General features: G+C 44.0%; 1 protein-coding gene across 3 annotated transcripts in view; it reads left to right on the top strand.

The window, feature by feature from the left end:
- Window positions 1-15,572, top strand: part of SPEG (striated muscle enriched protein kinase) — a 1,671,639-nt gene that overhangs the window by 913,760 nt on the left and 742,307 nt on the right. For all 3 annotated transcript variants that reach the window (XM_085650107.1, XM_085650106.1, XM_085650108.1), the window contains one exon: window positions 7,925-8,044. In XM_085650107.1, coding sequence (XP_085506233.1) covers window positions 7,925-8,044 — 120 coding nt within the window. The remainder of the gene's footprint in view (window positions 1-7,924; window positions 8,045-15,572) is intronic.

Genomic DNA, 15,572 nt, shown 5'->3' with positions numbered 1-15,572 from the left:
CACAGCTGCAAAGACATCAGCAACACAGACATCAGGCAAGGAGTAGAGGAGGTCAACAACCATTGGTGCAAGCCACTAAACTAACAACCAGTTGCAAACAATGGATCTTCTCTTCCCCTCCCTCCGTCACCCACTCCAGTAGGTGTAAGCATAACATCTTATCTACAAGTATGGGGAAGAATAACCACCTATAAATGGGTTTCTGAAAATTGTAGAACATGGATACGACCTCAGATTCAAGTGGCCTCCACCATCAGTTACACCAAAGAAACAATCCCTCTTCCATCCTGAGAAACTGCAACAAGAGGTTTCCTTCCTCTTGCAAAAACATGAGGTAGAAAAGATCCCCACTCCTCTGAAAGGAACGGGAATTTCTTCACATTACTTTCTGGTGAACACCAATGGACCACACAATGAGTACACACCCATTTTAGACCTTAAGAAATCAAAGAAGAAGATTTGCAAAGAAAAATTAGGAATGTTGGCTCTTCATCAAATCTACCCTCAACTGCATCAGGGGGATTTGTTATTTTCAATAGATCTGCAAGATGCTTCTTTTCGCTTCCCAATAGCCAAGAAACGTCGACAATACAAGATTCTTCCTTTCAGTCTCAAATCTGCACTGCAGACTTTCTCCAAATACATGGTGGTTGTAGCAGCTCATCTCAGAAAAAGAAGATTTTCGTCTATCCATAGCTAAACAACTGGCAAGCCAACATTATCATCTGACTGCCTTCACTCTCAATCAGCTGGGTCTGCATGTGAATCGTGAGAAATTTATCTTGATACCAGTTCAATCCCCACAGTTTCTTGGGTGTAGTTCTAGACACAGTGCACACAAAAATGTTCCCTTCGGGGGAGTGACTATTATCTATCATTCATAAATGTTGCATCTGAAGACAATAGCCCATGTAACGTCGAGACATGTTTCCTGTATTTTAGGTTCAATGGCATCATGCATTTTTCTTGTCCCGAATGCATGACTCTACGTGTGACCTCTGCAACAGTGTCTAGAAGATCTATTGGATCAACTCTCAAGAAGAGGACAGAGTGATGCAAACCGTTCATTCAAAGAAATTGCACAGCTGGTGGTGCTGCATAGAAAAACTAAAAGGAATGGAGTAAACTGCAACCTTCAGGCATGATGGGATACTGGGGGTCAGAAGGCTCTTAAAGGTGCAGTGTTCTATTCACATTGTTTTACTGCTGCAGCTTATGAAGGCTATATTGCCTTATCCTTCCCTATCATTCACTTTAATATAATGTAAAAATACTTTGTGAAGCACATTTTAAAACGCCACTCTTATTTATAGGGTGTTAAAGCTGTATGCCTTCCTACAGTCTTCTTAAAGTAAATTTATTGGAATTAGCACTATAGCCTGTCCTAAGGCTACAAATTCCTACCTTTTTGTCACATATACTTTCTGGCCTTTCTGAAGTAAGGCAAACATATTGTGAAACATGTGCCTATTGCCTTGCCTATCTTAATTTCTGTTCCCCTTTTCACCATAGTAATTATACTGAGGCCGCTTAACCTAGATTCCATCATTGTCCAGAGATGGAAAATGATGTCCATTGGCCTATAGATAGGGACTGCCTATAGATTGGGACACTGGAATTATGCGATTGTGTGACCGAGGCAATTTTTTCATAGTTGTAGATTTGCCGCATTTGCCACTTAATCCATCATCTGCTGCATAATCTGCAGATTTTAATAACCAAAAAATTGTTTCTAGCTCAAATGGTTTAAAAGTTACTAAAAACGCAGCTACACATGTTGTCCTGCTGTGGAAGGCTCTTTGCAAAGGTTAACTGGTCACCTTTCTGTAGCTTATTGCTATATTTGGGTGTTAAACGAGTACTAATGAAATGCAACTAATGCAGAGACAGTGTTAAAACGGTAAATATAATAAAGTATTGTCAAAAAATGTGCTGCATAATTTGGCATTCTTTGCCACATAATTTTCTCATCCCTGCCGCATAATTTGGCACTCCCCTGCCGCAAACTTCCAGTGCTCCTTCTTAGGGCAAGCGGGCAGTGCCGGTGGGCTGGTCTGACACATGGGTTTGGGCCGCTTTTCTAGCAGTTTGTGGGTCTGTTTCATGGACAGGTAGGGCTGATATCGCTGTTGATTTCCCTGATTTTACCATAAATATTGACAACAGTAAACACAAATGCATGCACTCTCCTATACCTTGCAAAATACCCATACAGCGTGTCTTTACAAGTTTGAAACTGGCCTGATTCGGAAATGTGGGCCACATTTTTACCTATTTAGTTTACTAATAGGGGTCACTTTCATTTTAGTGCCCAGGCCGATTTTTTGTCCGAGTCTGTCCACTTTCTGTCCTAAAACCATCACTAGATACATTTCAGATAGCTGTGGGTTCGTTTCTATTTTACAGCCATGCCTCACGAAGTGTGCCTGTATTGCCACATCTACATTGGAATTCTTTTAGATTTTAGATATTATATTTAAAAGTATTAATGAGAAATTATTTTGCCAAAATACTTGTTACCAGAGAGGGATCAATTTCCAGGCATGCGTCGTTTCTTTTTTTTCCTTCGGGTTTGTAACTGCACGTGCAGTTGTGCTCAGGTTCAAGTCTGAGATTTGGGAACAAATGTGGACGCAGGGGGTGTGGAACAGTGAGGAGTGTGCAGCTTGTGTTCATGTGAATAAGTCTGTGAGTTCTGCATTGTGGTAGGGTGTTGGTTAGAGGGGCGGGGCGTGTGTTGTATCCGGGGGTGCTGGACATGCACGAGTGATCGAGTGCCACACTCATGCCTTCAGTTCATGTGAATAAGTCTGTGAGGGCTGCATTGTGGTAGTGTGTGGATTAGATGGGCGTGTGTTGTACCCGAGGGTGCTGGACATGCACGAGTGCCACACTCATGCCTTCAGTTCATGTGAATAAGTCTGTGAGGGCTGCATTGTGGTAGGGTGTGGGTTAGAGGGGCGTGTAATACCTGGGTGTGCTGGACATGCACGAGTGCCACACTCATGCCTTCAGTTCATGTGAATAAGTCTGTGAGGGCTGCATTGTGGTAGGGTGTGGGTTAGAGGGGCGTGTGTTGTACCCGAGGGTGCTGGACATGCACGAGTGCCACACTCATGCCTTCAGTTCATGTGAATAAGTCTGTGAGGGCTGCATTGTGGTAGGGTGTGGGTTAGAGGGGTGTGTGTTGTACCCGAGGGTGCTGGACATGCACGAGTGCCACACTCATGCCTTCAGTTCATGTGAATAAGTCTGTGAGTGCTATATTGTGGTATTGTGTGGGTTAGAGGGGCGTGTGTTGTACCCGAGGGTGCTGGACATGCACGAGTGCCACACTCATGCCTTCAGTTCATGTGAATAAGTCTGTGAGGGCTGCATTGTGGTAGGGTGTGGGTTAGAGGGGCGTGTAATACCTGGGTGTGCTGGACATGCACGAGTGCCACACTCATGCCTTCAGTTCATGTGAATAAGTCTGTGAGGGCTGCATTGTGGTAGGGTGTGGGTTAGAGGGGCGTGTGTTGTACCCGAGGGTGCTGGACATGCACGAGTGCCACACTCATGCCTTCAGTTCATGTGAATAAGTCTGTGAGGGCTGCATTGTGGTAGGGTGTGGGTTAGAGGGGCGTGTAATACCTGGGTGTGCTGGACATGCACGAGTGCCACACTCATGCCTTCAGTTCATGTGAATAAGTCTGTGAGGGCTGCATTGTGGTAGGGTGTGGGTTAGAGGGGCGTGTGTTGTACCCGAGGGTGCTGGACATGCACGAGTGCCACACTCATGCCTTCAGTTCATGTGAATAAGTCTGTGAGGGCTGCATTGTGGTAGGGTGTGGGTTAGAGGGGCGTGTGTTGTACCCGAGGGTGCTGGACATGCACGAGTGCCACACTCATGCCTTCAGTTCATGTGAATGAGTCTGTGAGGGCTGCATTGTGGTAGGGTGTGGGTTAGAGGGGCGTGTAATACCTGGGTGTGCTGGACATGCACGAGTGCCACACTCATGCCTTCAGTTCATGTGAATAAGTCTGTGAGGGCTGCATTGTGGTAGGGTGTGGGTTAGAGGGGCGTGTAATACCTGGGGGTGCTGGACATGCACGAGTGCCACACTCATGCCTTCAGTTCATGTGAATAAGTCTGTGAGGGCTACATTGTGGTAGGGTGTGGGTTAGAGGGGCGTGTGTTGTACCCGAGGGTGCTGGACATGCACGAGTGCCACACTCATGCCTTCAGTTCATGTGAATAAGTCTGTGAGGGCTGCATTGTGGTAGGGTGTGGGTTAGAGGGGTGTGTGTTGTACCCGAGGGTGCTGGACATGCACGAGTGCCACACTCATGCCTTCAGTTCATGTGAATAAGTCTGTGAGGGCTGCATTGTGGTAGGGTGTGGGTTAGAGGGGCGTGTAATACCTGGGGGTGCTGGACATGCACGAGTGCCACACTCATGCCTTCAGTTCATGTGAATAAGTCTGTGAGGGCTACATTGTGGTAGGGTGTGGGTTAGAGGGGCGTGTGTTGTACCCAAGGGTGCTGGACATGCACGAGTGCCACACTCATGCCTTCAGTTCATGTGAATAAGTCTGTGAGGGCTGCATTGTGGTAGGGTGTGGGTTAGAGGGGTGTGTGTTGTACCCGAGGGTGCTGGACATGCACGAGTGCCACACTCATGCCTTCAGTTCATGTGAGTAAGTCTGTGAGTGCTATATTGTGGTAGGGTGTGGGTTAGAGGGGCGTGTGTTGTACCCGAGGGTGCTGGACATGCACGAGTGCCACACTCGTGCCTTCAGTTCATGTGAATGAGTCTGTGACGGCTACATTGTGGTAGGGTGTGGGTTAGAGGGGTGTGTGTTGTACCCGAGGGTGCTGGACATGCACGAGTGCCACACTCATGCCTTCAGTTCATGTGAGTAAGTCTGTGAGTGCTATATTGTGGTAGGGTGTGGGTTAGAGGGGCGTGTGTTGTACCCGAGGGTGCTGGACATGCACGAGTGCCACACTAGTGCCTTCAGTTCATGTGAATGAGTCTGTGACGGCTACATTGTGGTAGGGTGTGGGTTAGAGGGGCGTGTAATACCTGGGTGTGCTGGACATGCACGAGTGCCACACTCATGCCTTCAGTTCATGTGAATAAGTCTGTGAGGGCTGCATTGTGGTAGGGTGTGGGTTAGATGGGTGTGTGTTGTACCCGAGGGTGCTGGACATGCACGAGTGCCACACTCATGCCTTCAGTTCATGTGAATGAGTCTGTGAGGGCTACATTGTGGTAGGGTGTGGGTTAGAGGGGCGTGTAATACCTGGGGATGCTGGACATGCACGAGTGCCACACTCATGCCTTCAGTTCATGTGAGTAAGTCTGTGAGTGCTATATTGTGGTAGTGTGTGGATTAAATGGGCGTGTGTTGTACCCGAGGGTGCTGGACATGCACGAGTGCCACACTCATGCCTTCAGTTCATGTGAATAAGTCTGTGAGGGCTGCATTGTGGTAGGGTGTGGGTTAGAGGGGCGTGTGTTGTACCTGGGGGTACTGGACGTGCACACGTGACTGAGTGTCACACTTATATGTCTTCAGTTCATGAGAGTAAGTCTGTTAGTGCTGCGTTGTGGGAGTGTGTGGGTAAGAGGGGAGTGTGTTGTACCCATGGGTGGTGGACATGCACGAGTCTCACACTGATGTGCCTTCAGTTCATGTGAATACGTCTGTGAGTGCTACATTGTGAGACTGGACAGATCTGTGCTTGCCGCCAGTCTGAGGTTTGGTAATCGGTGCCAGTTCAGTGAGTCTCAAAAGTCAGAAGTGACCAGATGCTGTCTTGTGTAGTATGCTCACTACATGTACTTGGATTGTGGACAAAGGTCAATTTGGAAAGTGCTAGGATGTCATCTTTATGTGAACGTCATTTTTCGGGATACTTGGGGATTGCGGACAAAATATATTCAGTGATCTGGCGAGTGACATGTTTGCCTTTGTTCACTTTCCTGAATATCTTCTGACATCAGTTTCAGGAAACATGACGCACCGATTGCCTAAAAAAATGACACTGTACTCATTTTGCTTATGTCTAAATTATACGTATAATCCTTAGTCCTTATAAAAAACCCGCCACTTTCCTCAAAACTAGTTGTATAATTTCTCACTATTTTCAAAACACCCTAATGGTCTTAGTGGGTTATATCTGCATGAAAGTTGGCACATAATCTAAGGAGCTATGTTGCTTTTTGCATGTTCTTTGGAGGATTCCATGTTAAAAGAAAATTCCCCAGCTAGAAGTCTGAGGTGTGTTTGAACCTACGGAAGCCTTGACCAATGCTGGCTGGTTGTAAAGCATATAAACACAGGCAGTTTTTAAAATGCTTTTCGAAATATGGTGGGCGTTGTCAAACATTGTTGACGTTGGATCATGACCTACTTGCTTTTTTCCTCTGCCAACGTTATTCTGTTACCTGTTGTCGCATCGTGTCCTACTTCCATCTTGTAATCCCTCATACCTTATTTCTAGTGGCAGAGCAAGGGTGGCATTTGCCCAACGACAAGCAGCTATAATAGGCCTCCTGCCCAATAATGAGGGCGTTGTGGCCCCCAGTGCCATACACATGCTGCACTCAGGATAGAGACGTGCTTCCCTATGTCCCTTTCATCACACTATTCCCACTCTTTCTCATTGTTCTCCTAGCCTGTCATTCTGCCCTAAATTCTTCCCTCATGCCTTTCCCTGTTTCCTCATCATCATGTCACTTGTACCCCTTTGCTCCTTCTCTCTTCCTCTTTGATCTCAGCCCCTTGCCCTTTTCTCCTGTTCTCTTCTATCATGCTTCTCTTCCCCTTTGTTCTGAGGTATTCCTCTTTCCCTCTCTCTTTTGCTTTGCCTCTCTTCTCCTTTGATCCCAGACTATGTTTGTTTCCTTCCCTCCAATCAAGTCCTGCATTCCCTTGATTTTGAGATTGTCTTTCTTCTCTAATACTTTTCCGATGTGCCTGTCCTTCAAACACATCCTGTCTCTCAAGTCCTGTAACTACCCATGACGTCTTTCTTTCTTTTTATTTCAGATCATGTCCCTTTCCATGTTTTACCACAATATTGAGTTGTATTTATTGCCCTGTTACATCTGCGTACGTTGAAGATATGGGTATCTTCAAAGTGCATAGATGGGGAGTTACGAGTAGTAAATCTGTACCTACTTACATATACTTCACAATCATGTAGTACTCAATGTTCTGGATACAATATTATTGCAGGGCAATATTTTGTCATTCAATATCGTGACAATCAAAACTGGTCCATGCAGGAGAAAGGGGACAAGGGAAACGGGTACACAAAGTTAGGCCCAGAAAGAGAAGGTTGTGTAAGGACCACAATAGGGCAGGTTTATGGAGAGAGACTAAAAAGGAGAGGGGTAAATAGAGAGTGTTGGGAAAGAACCACTTGTGAGAGTAGAGGGGAAGACAACTCCATGTGACGGACTTCCTTCATCCTCATCTGCCTCTCATGTAATGCCCCTCTTTCACTTTGCTCTTGCGTGTGCTTCTTTCCCAGCACCCACTCATCACCTGTCTTCTCACTTTTGCACCACCACATGATTCTGCCCAGTGGTGTCCTTTCGTGACGTTCTCATTTCAGGCCTGTCATTAAGTACCAATTTCTCTTATCTATCCTCCAGCATGGACCATTTTGCTGTTCAATGATGACTCTACCTTTCGTCTCCCTACTTGGACATCTTTCATCTCTATTCATAGTCCTCTTTCCATTGTATCTTCCAGCATGGCTCTTAGCCCATATGTTTCCCAGTAGACTGCCCCATCCCTGCTGTGCCTCCATAACAAGAGCTGTATGCTGAGTGATCTACAGTGCAGAATATTTTCTTGGAAAGACTTCTCCAAGCTAGGTGCTTTCTCCTTTGGCGTCTTCTGCTGACATTTCTTGTGTTTCACAGATAAGGATATCCATCGCCTGGTCTTCTCCTCTGTGAGCCATTCCCATGCTGGTGTCTACAAAAGCGTCATCTCAAACAAAGTGGGGAAGGCTGCCTGCTATGCTCACCTCTACGTTGCAGGTAAGGCCATATGTCCACTCTTGACATCTCTTTCACAATTTGCTCCTACTGACTCCTTCACTTTCTAAAGATTCATGAAAGAGACCGAGACAGCGGCTGAAAAATGAAAAGAGCTTCAAAGATAAGTAGTGAACATAGAACACTGAATAAGAACTAATAGAAAGAATGGTACATGCTAGTTACAAAACCATTGGGCAGTATAAACTCTGATTTGCTGCAAGAAGATTAAGGAGGTACTTCTGTGTGCCCCAGAACTCATCATTCTAGTCCTGCCTCACACAGGGACACGAAGAAAGGGACGATGACTGGGTGGACATCCTTGCTGGGAGAGAGGGAACTAAATGGCTATTTACTGTTCATATTTATTCATTTCCTAATTTAATGAGTTGTATGTAGCAAAGTCATGCTGCCTTGTGACCGCTTCAAAACACAAGGTGGTGTTGGAAACCGTCTAGATGGTATAGTTCCAGGCTCCAGGTAGATGAAGTTAGATGAAAATGCATCAGAATAACATAGTCAAGGCGAACATCTGGGTGGACATCGAAATGTAGAATCTAAAGTATATCGGAGCAGTCTGGGCATAGATGATCTTAACAGAGATTATGGCCTGGTCCTGGTGATTGGGGGATGGAGCAATGAGGGCCTGATGTTCCTGTGAGGGCAGTGGTGTTCTGAAAGCTTCTCTGAAAAAATATTGGGTCAGATTTATGTTTCCTGGCGCATCCCTGCAAATCAGCAGGGATGCGCCAGGAAAGATGCGTCACTCAAGTTTACCCTTGCGTCACCACAGATGCGCCGCATTTACAATGCAGCGCATCGTGGCGCAAGGATAAACAGATGCGTGACGCATCTGATGGCGTAAGGGCGGCGCATTGCTGGAGTTGTGTCGCAAGCACGACGCAACTCCAGCAATGTTTAGGGGCTGCCCATACCTAACATGCTGCGTCATGCCTTACGCCTTCTTCAAGCAGGCGCAAGGTTTTGACGCAGCAGCATCGGAAAAGTGACTGAGTGAAATCTTGTAGATTTCACTGCGTCACTTTTCCGAGGCTTTTTCCGATGGAACGCCCACCCTGCATACATTAAACCTGATGCAGGTTTAATGTGGCGCAGGGCTTTACACCGTGACACATCTCCATAGATGCGTCACGATGTAAATAGGGTGCAACGTGGCGCAGGGTTTACGCCGCCGCTGCGTCACAAAAGTGACGCAACAGCGGCGTAAAAGTGGCGCAAGTCTAACATAAATCTGTCCCATACTTTTTAAGGTCTTTCCAAAATTGGGAATAGCTAGGTTTATTTTTCCTAAACTTGGGCTAGCTAGGTTGACCTCTCAAGGCAGGATCAAGTTCTTTCCAGAGACTTCACCTGTACTGCACCTACTCTACTTAGAATAGCTACGCCATTGCTTACTTTTCTATACCTCTTTCATTATGCTGTCTACCCCGTTAAGGCTCGTAGGACTTTACAGGGTCTTCCTCAGTGTCCCAATTAAGTGGCCTTGCTTGGGCAGAGGCTTGAAGTACTAGAAGACCTCAAATTCCCCATAGGGCAATACTATTTGAAAAGATTCTGCAGGTAATATATTCTTTTTCAGAGTGCTTTACATAGCACCAGTTTCATTACATGAGGACACATTCATTTTTGTTAGGCACGTGGAGATTAAGTGATTTGCTCAGAATCACAGGATGTTGAGCATCGTCGCCGAGACTCGAATCCGGTTCCCCAGCTTACCTGGCTCCTCAGGTAATGGAGACCTTTCTCAAGGATTTCCTTGTGAGTAATACATAATACCTTGAACCTGATCCCTTGCTGTAGAGGCAGCCAGTTAATCTGCTTCACAGCAGGTGAGAAGGACTCATGCCTTGTGAGGTTCAGACACACTCTAGCCACTTGATTTTGGATTCCTTTTAATTTACCGATTATTGATTTGGAAGGCCAGCATAGACTATATTTTAATAAGCCAATCTAGACAGAGCTAGTTGTGGGACATTTGTAAGTTCACTGAGATGGTTGTTCTGAGGAATAGAATACACGTTTCTCAGCATTTATAATTGGAAGTTTGTGTTTTTGGCCACTAACTTTATCTAAGAGACCGAGGACTTATAGCACAGTATATGTACATTTCTAGGTTGAAGCCACAGCCCTCAGCTTTATAATTGATATTTCAAGCAATTGTATCTGACTTGAGAGGGACCTTTAGGAAGGACTTGAGAAATTGCAAAAGCGTTGCAGCCTTTGCATTTCTTTCCGATACACTTGTGTTGTCATTACATGTATTCATTCTCCAGTACTGGATCTTTTATAGATTGACATGCTTTACTTATTCCTCTTCATCGAAGTGGGAGTTCCATGTTATAGCTGGAAAGCAGTACGTTGTTACACATAGCCCATAAGGGCCCACAAGGGCTAGAATACATTCACTTTAGTATCTGACCTACAATAACAAACTTCCGGCCATCAAGGCTGCAGCTCCCTGTCGAAAACTCCCCTTAGAGACTTCCCTCCCTCAGATTTTCTATTGCACATCATGTGATGGGAGTCTCCCTGTGCTTTGCTCAGTTTATCTAGATTTAGGTACTTGAAAGAGAGGTTTTTAGCTATATATATATATATATATATATATATATATATATATAAGCATCTGACTGCTAAGGTTGTCAGAGCCAGCTAAAAGAAGGACTATTCAGACCTTGTGGAACATGTGGCAAGAAGAGGCTCCACTCAGAATATCCTCACAAGGAATGTATCTACAAGTTACAAGAATATAAAATCTATTGAACGTTTTCTTCAAAAATTTTAAAGGATAGAGAGAGAAGGTTACTATTTATGGCTTCAGAAACTTAAGGCAAAGGACATCCCCGTTTCTAAGGAGGATAATGAGGATTCCTCAAAATCAAATATAAAGCCTCATAAAAGGGAGAGGTCAGAAAGTCAACTGCCTCAAGAACCACCTAAAAAGGCTTTACAAAATACCCTTCACAGGTCATCAAGAGAGCATATTCCACAGAAAGAGTGCTCTCACAGACATAAGAAAGAGGATGTTTCCTCAGGAAAATCAAAATCTGAGCCTGCAACACCTTCTCCCAAGTTGGTTTTACAATTCAAAAAGCCCTACTCTTTGCTGTCAACAGAGAAATCCCTGTTACTGGTAGCGAAAAGAACGTCTTTGAAAACATCATTGGTGACGACAACAACAACTGTGATGGCATGGCCGTTGATGAAAACATCTACGACAACTTCTACTACAACAACTTGCAGGGTTGACGATATCACTGTCAAAGAAACTTTGATGACCCTGTCGATGACTGTAACACTAACACCGTTGATGGTGAAACCACCGATTACGTCAGATGACACCATTGTTAGCAACACTGTCATCAATAGAGAAAATACATTCCCAACCAACTTTATTAATGCCAGAGCATACATTCCCCAGTAAGGTGTCACCACTTCCAACAACCTATTTATTAGATTGAGAGGATTCGAATCAAGATATCAAACCATTTAGAAATGCCCATAGTCCTTCCGAATTAAATGTAAAATATATAGAAGAAGAGGAAGGTAAAGAATATTTTGAGGAAAAATACTATTTTTTTGGAGCGCAACAATATGCTGATAGACTCATTCAATATGTGGGCCAATACCAACCCTATAGTCATTATCAGCCTTAAGAAGACACAATACAGGTACAATGGGCTTTGGTTCATGACTTGGGAAGATTATTATGAAAGTTTTCCAGAACCTACAAAGACTGCATCATTAAGACAATCAATGAGGCCTCGCAGTCTTCTAGTATACCACCACCAACTCCGCAAGTGGCCTGTAATTTTCCAATGGTGCATTCACATAAGAAGACACCTGTATTAAACCTTGCTGTCCCACCACCAGATGAGGAAATGTCCTTTGATGAAGAAAGAGGAGAAAAAGAAGTGCAGGAAGATCAGGATGTACCCAATGAGTGGGATTACTCCCTAATTCCAACTCCATCACCACCTGCTACGCAGCATGTGGATTCTCATCCCAACGTCAGTGGAGGATTTCACAGTCTAATTGAAAGAGTGGCAAAAAGATTTGAATTGCTGATGCCTTTAAAATTAACAGATTGTTTTTTATATGATGTTAAAGGGCTTTCTAGAAAATCAGTAAGAGCATTCTCTATTGTGGAATTATTTTGTTAGGAAGACGTTAAAGTTGTAAAGAATCTAGCAATCATCTCTTGTCTCAACCAGATTGGATAAGAAATATAAGGCACCAGAACATTTTCAGATTTATTTTATTGGATACCCAAAACCAGACTCCCTAATAACATAAGCATTTCAGCGCTGCTGCAAGAATCCTTTCACACTCATCTGCACGCCACTTGATAGAGATGGTAGGTGTTTAAACAATATAGGAAAGTGTTATTCTGCAGTGTCAGCTATTGCAGTTAGAGCGGCCAATTCCTTGGGGATCCTCGGTCGCTATGACAGGCAGATGTTGACAAGCTGATGTGGTTCGACTTCGCTCCATACATAGACTGTCTACAGGAGGATTTGAATACAGAGGCAAAGAAGATTCTACAAGAGGGTGAAAGAACTTCGGGGCATATTTACGAAAAAATGTCAGTGCTCGTAGATGCACCAAATTTGGCAACGCCGCGCTCTGACAGGTTCAAAGCGCAGGGATGCACCATATTCACAAGAATACAGTAAACCTCTGTGTTTTCCCTAGCACTGGCACTAAAGTTAGCTGCCTAGTGCCAAGGCAGGCACCAGGGAATTACACCTTTCTGCACATAAACAATCACTAATGACAATGTGTTACTTTATGTGTGCTGCAGAATGCAACACATAGAGAAGTAGCAAATCGTCATTACTTAATGATTGTTTATTAGCAGGAAGGGACAACTTCCTTCACATAAACAATCATCAATGGCATTTTGCTCTTTCTATGAGTGCTGCAGAATGCAGCATACATAGATAAAGCAAAAACGTGGAGAAATAAAAGTATTTCTCCTTGTTTCACCATTCTAACGCCTGCTTTTGTATGGTGTTAGTTTTTAGCGGTGCCTCAGTTTTACACCTCCTTGTAAATCTGGGACAGCATCAAAAGCAATGGGTGGTGCGGTGGAATGCCCACAGCAACTCCCAATGCAGGCATCTTTCACGCTGAGTGATGTATTTAAAGGGGTCTTATTTACAAGGTGGTGTTTAGGCACAAAAAGTTTCTTAAAGATGCTTTGTAAATATGGAGAAGGGCATATTGACACTGGAACATCGCTAAAAGTGACATTCGGTGGTGATACTCCTTGTAAATATGCCCCGTTATCGGAGAGGGTCATATGTGCGAAGAATATTATTTCTACAGGTTTATGTCAGTTGGCGGGAGCGGCTAATTTTCGTAGACACGGATGGTTAAAAGCCACTTCTTCAGGTAAAATCCGGGACATGCCATATGATGACGAGACATAATGTTATTTTGGAAATGTGTTGATGATGCCCTGCAGATGATCAAAACAGACACCGACGCAACACGATCACTTGGTACTTTACAAATAAGGCAAATGCCCTTTCAAGAAGAATGAAGCAGAGGGCTACTCTCTTACAAGGATTATATCAACCTGATCAATATCAAGAATATCAGCCCTTTGAGCAGCAATACCAACCATAATATTCTCTGCAGCTATATAGACAAACGCCACCAGCAGCATATACCAAGCAAGTACCAAGAAGGAAACAAGGTTCCCAAGGACACTGGTTAAAAACAGTCACGAAATGGAGGTGCCTTTTACCCTTACACAATGCCCAAAGCCAATAGGAGACCAAATCACAAATTATTTCAAGCAGTGAAAATTAATAACAGACCGGTGGGTTATGGTACTTTTTGCAAACGGTCATACTTTGGAATTCAGGCAAAAAAAAAACTCATATGTCATGAGAGGATACATTCCCACTCCAGCTCAGGCTACTTCAATTGGAAATAATAACCAAGGTCAGCAAAGGAGTCATAGAAAAATTACCCCACAACCAGAAGGGGATGGGCTTCTAGTCCCAATTTTTTCTAATCCAGAAAAAGACGAGAGAATGGAGACCCATTTTGGATCTGTGAAAGATCAACAAATACCTAAGAAAACAATCATTTCGCATGGTTACTCTTCAAGACATCCTCCGACTTCTCAATCTGATGGAGGCTGTATGGCAACATTAGGTCTCTAGGATGCCTACTTTCATATTCGAATACATTCAAGTCACGCAAATTTCTAAGATTCAAGATGGCCGTGTCAATTTAAAGTTCTCCCTTTTGGACTGAAATCAGCCCCCCGCATTTTTACAAAATGCCTAACTCCAGTAGCTGCTCATATAAGACAGAAAGGTTATCAAGTATTCCGGCCCCTCAACTATTTGTTGAAAAAAACAGCTCCTCATGAAGCAGCAGCAAAGGGAAAAAGCGTCTGAGTCTATTCAACAAACTGTGTCTTAATCTAATTACACAAAAGTCGTTACTCCGACTATCAAGGACTACATCATTCTTGGGGGTCATTTTTGACACCTTACGGGACAAGGCATCTTTAACAACAAAAATGAGAGCCAGGCTCAAACTTATAGCACAGAAATTGCTGAAAAGAAAGTCTGTCTCAATTCGCCTGTTCAAGTCCCGTTTAGGGATGATATTGTCTTGTATTCCATTGGTCCAATTTTACGGTCTTTGAATGTGACCATTACAGGAAGAGCTGGACAAACAATCAATACAAACTCAAGGCTCTTTTGAGGATACAATCCAAATCACTCTAAACATGAAGACATCTCTGCTTTGGTGGGCTCCAGAGACGAATCTCAGGACAGGATTACATTTCCGTCCTCAAGTCAATGATTTTGTTGTCACAACAGATGCCTACCTGGAAGGGTTGAGAGTTCACCTATATTACCTGAAGATCAGTGAAAAATGGGCTCCTCACCACCTAAATCTTCACATAAATCTTTTGGAATTTAAGGTGTAGTCTTTTCTTCCCAGAATAAAGGGGAATATAGGCATTTACATAGCATGCGTTTACAACCATCGTGATCAGAATGCGGTCAAACCCTGTCGTTACAACGACCGTGTTGTTACATCACAGTACCATTACAACGCAGGTCGTTACAACGAGTTGCTGTAGGGGGCACACCGGATTTAGGAATAGTATAATTTACTATTCCAACTCCAGTGTGTGCAACAGTAGAGAAGGTATTGGAATAGTAAATTATACTATTCCTTAGTTTAGAATGCCCCCTACAGCAAGTCATTTTAACGGCTTGCGTGGTAATGGTACTGCAATGTAACAACATGGCCGTTGTAACAACCACGTTGTAATCGCTTGCGTTGTAACGCATGGGATGTGATGGCTGTTTCCCAATAAGGGGGTTGTCAGTATTAACCCGCACCTACGATGCACTACATAAAAAATAGGGTGATACAAAATCTCAAACATTGTCTTAGGAAGCCCAAATAATTTGATTCTACGAACAAAACTTACCAACTTAAATGGAAGTATTTCTGTTTCTGGTGCCAG

The sequence above is a fragment of the Triturus cristatus genome, chromosome 3_2 (assembly GCF_964204655.1).
Source record: "Triturus cristatus chromosome 3_2, aTriCri1.1, whole genome shotgun sequence".
NCBI classification, from domain to species: Eukaryota; Metazoa; Chordata; class Amphibia; order Caudata; family Salamandridae; genus Triturus; species Triturus cristatus.
This window is presented reverse-complemented; position numbering and strand designations above follow the sequence as displayed.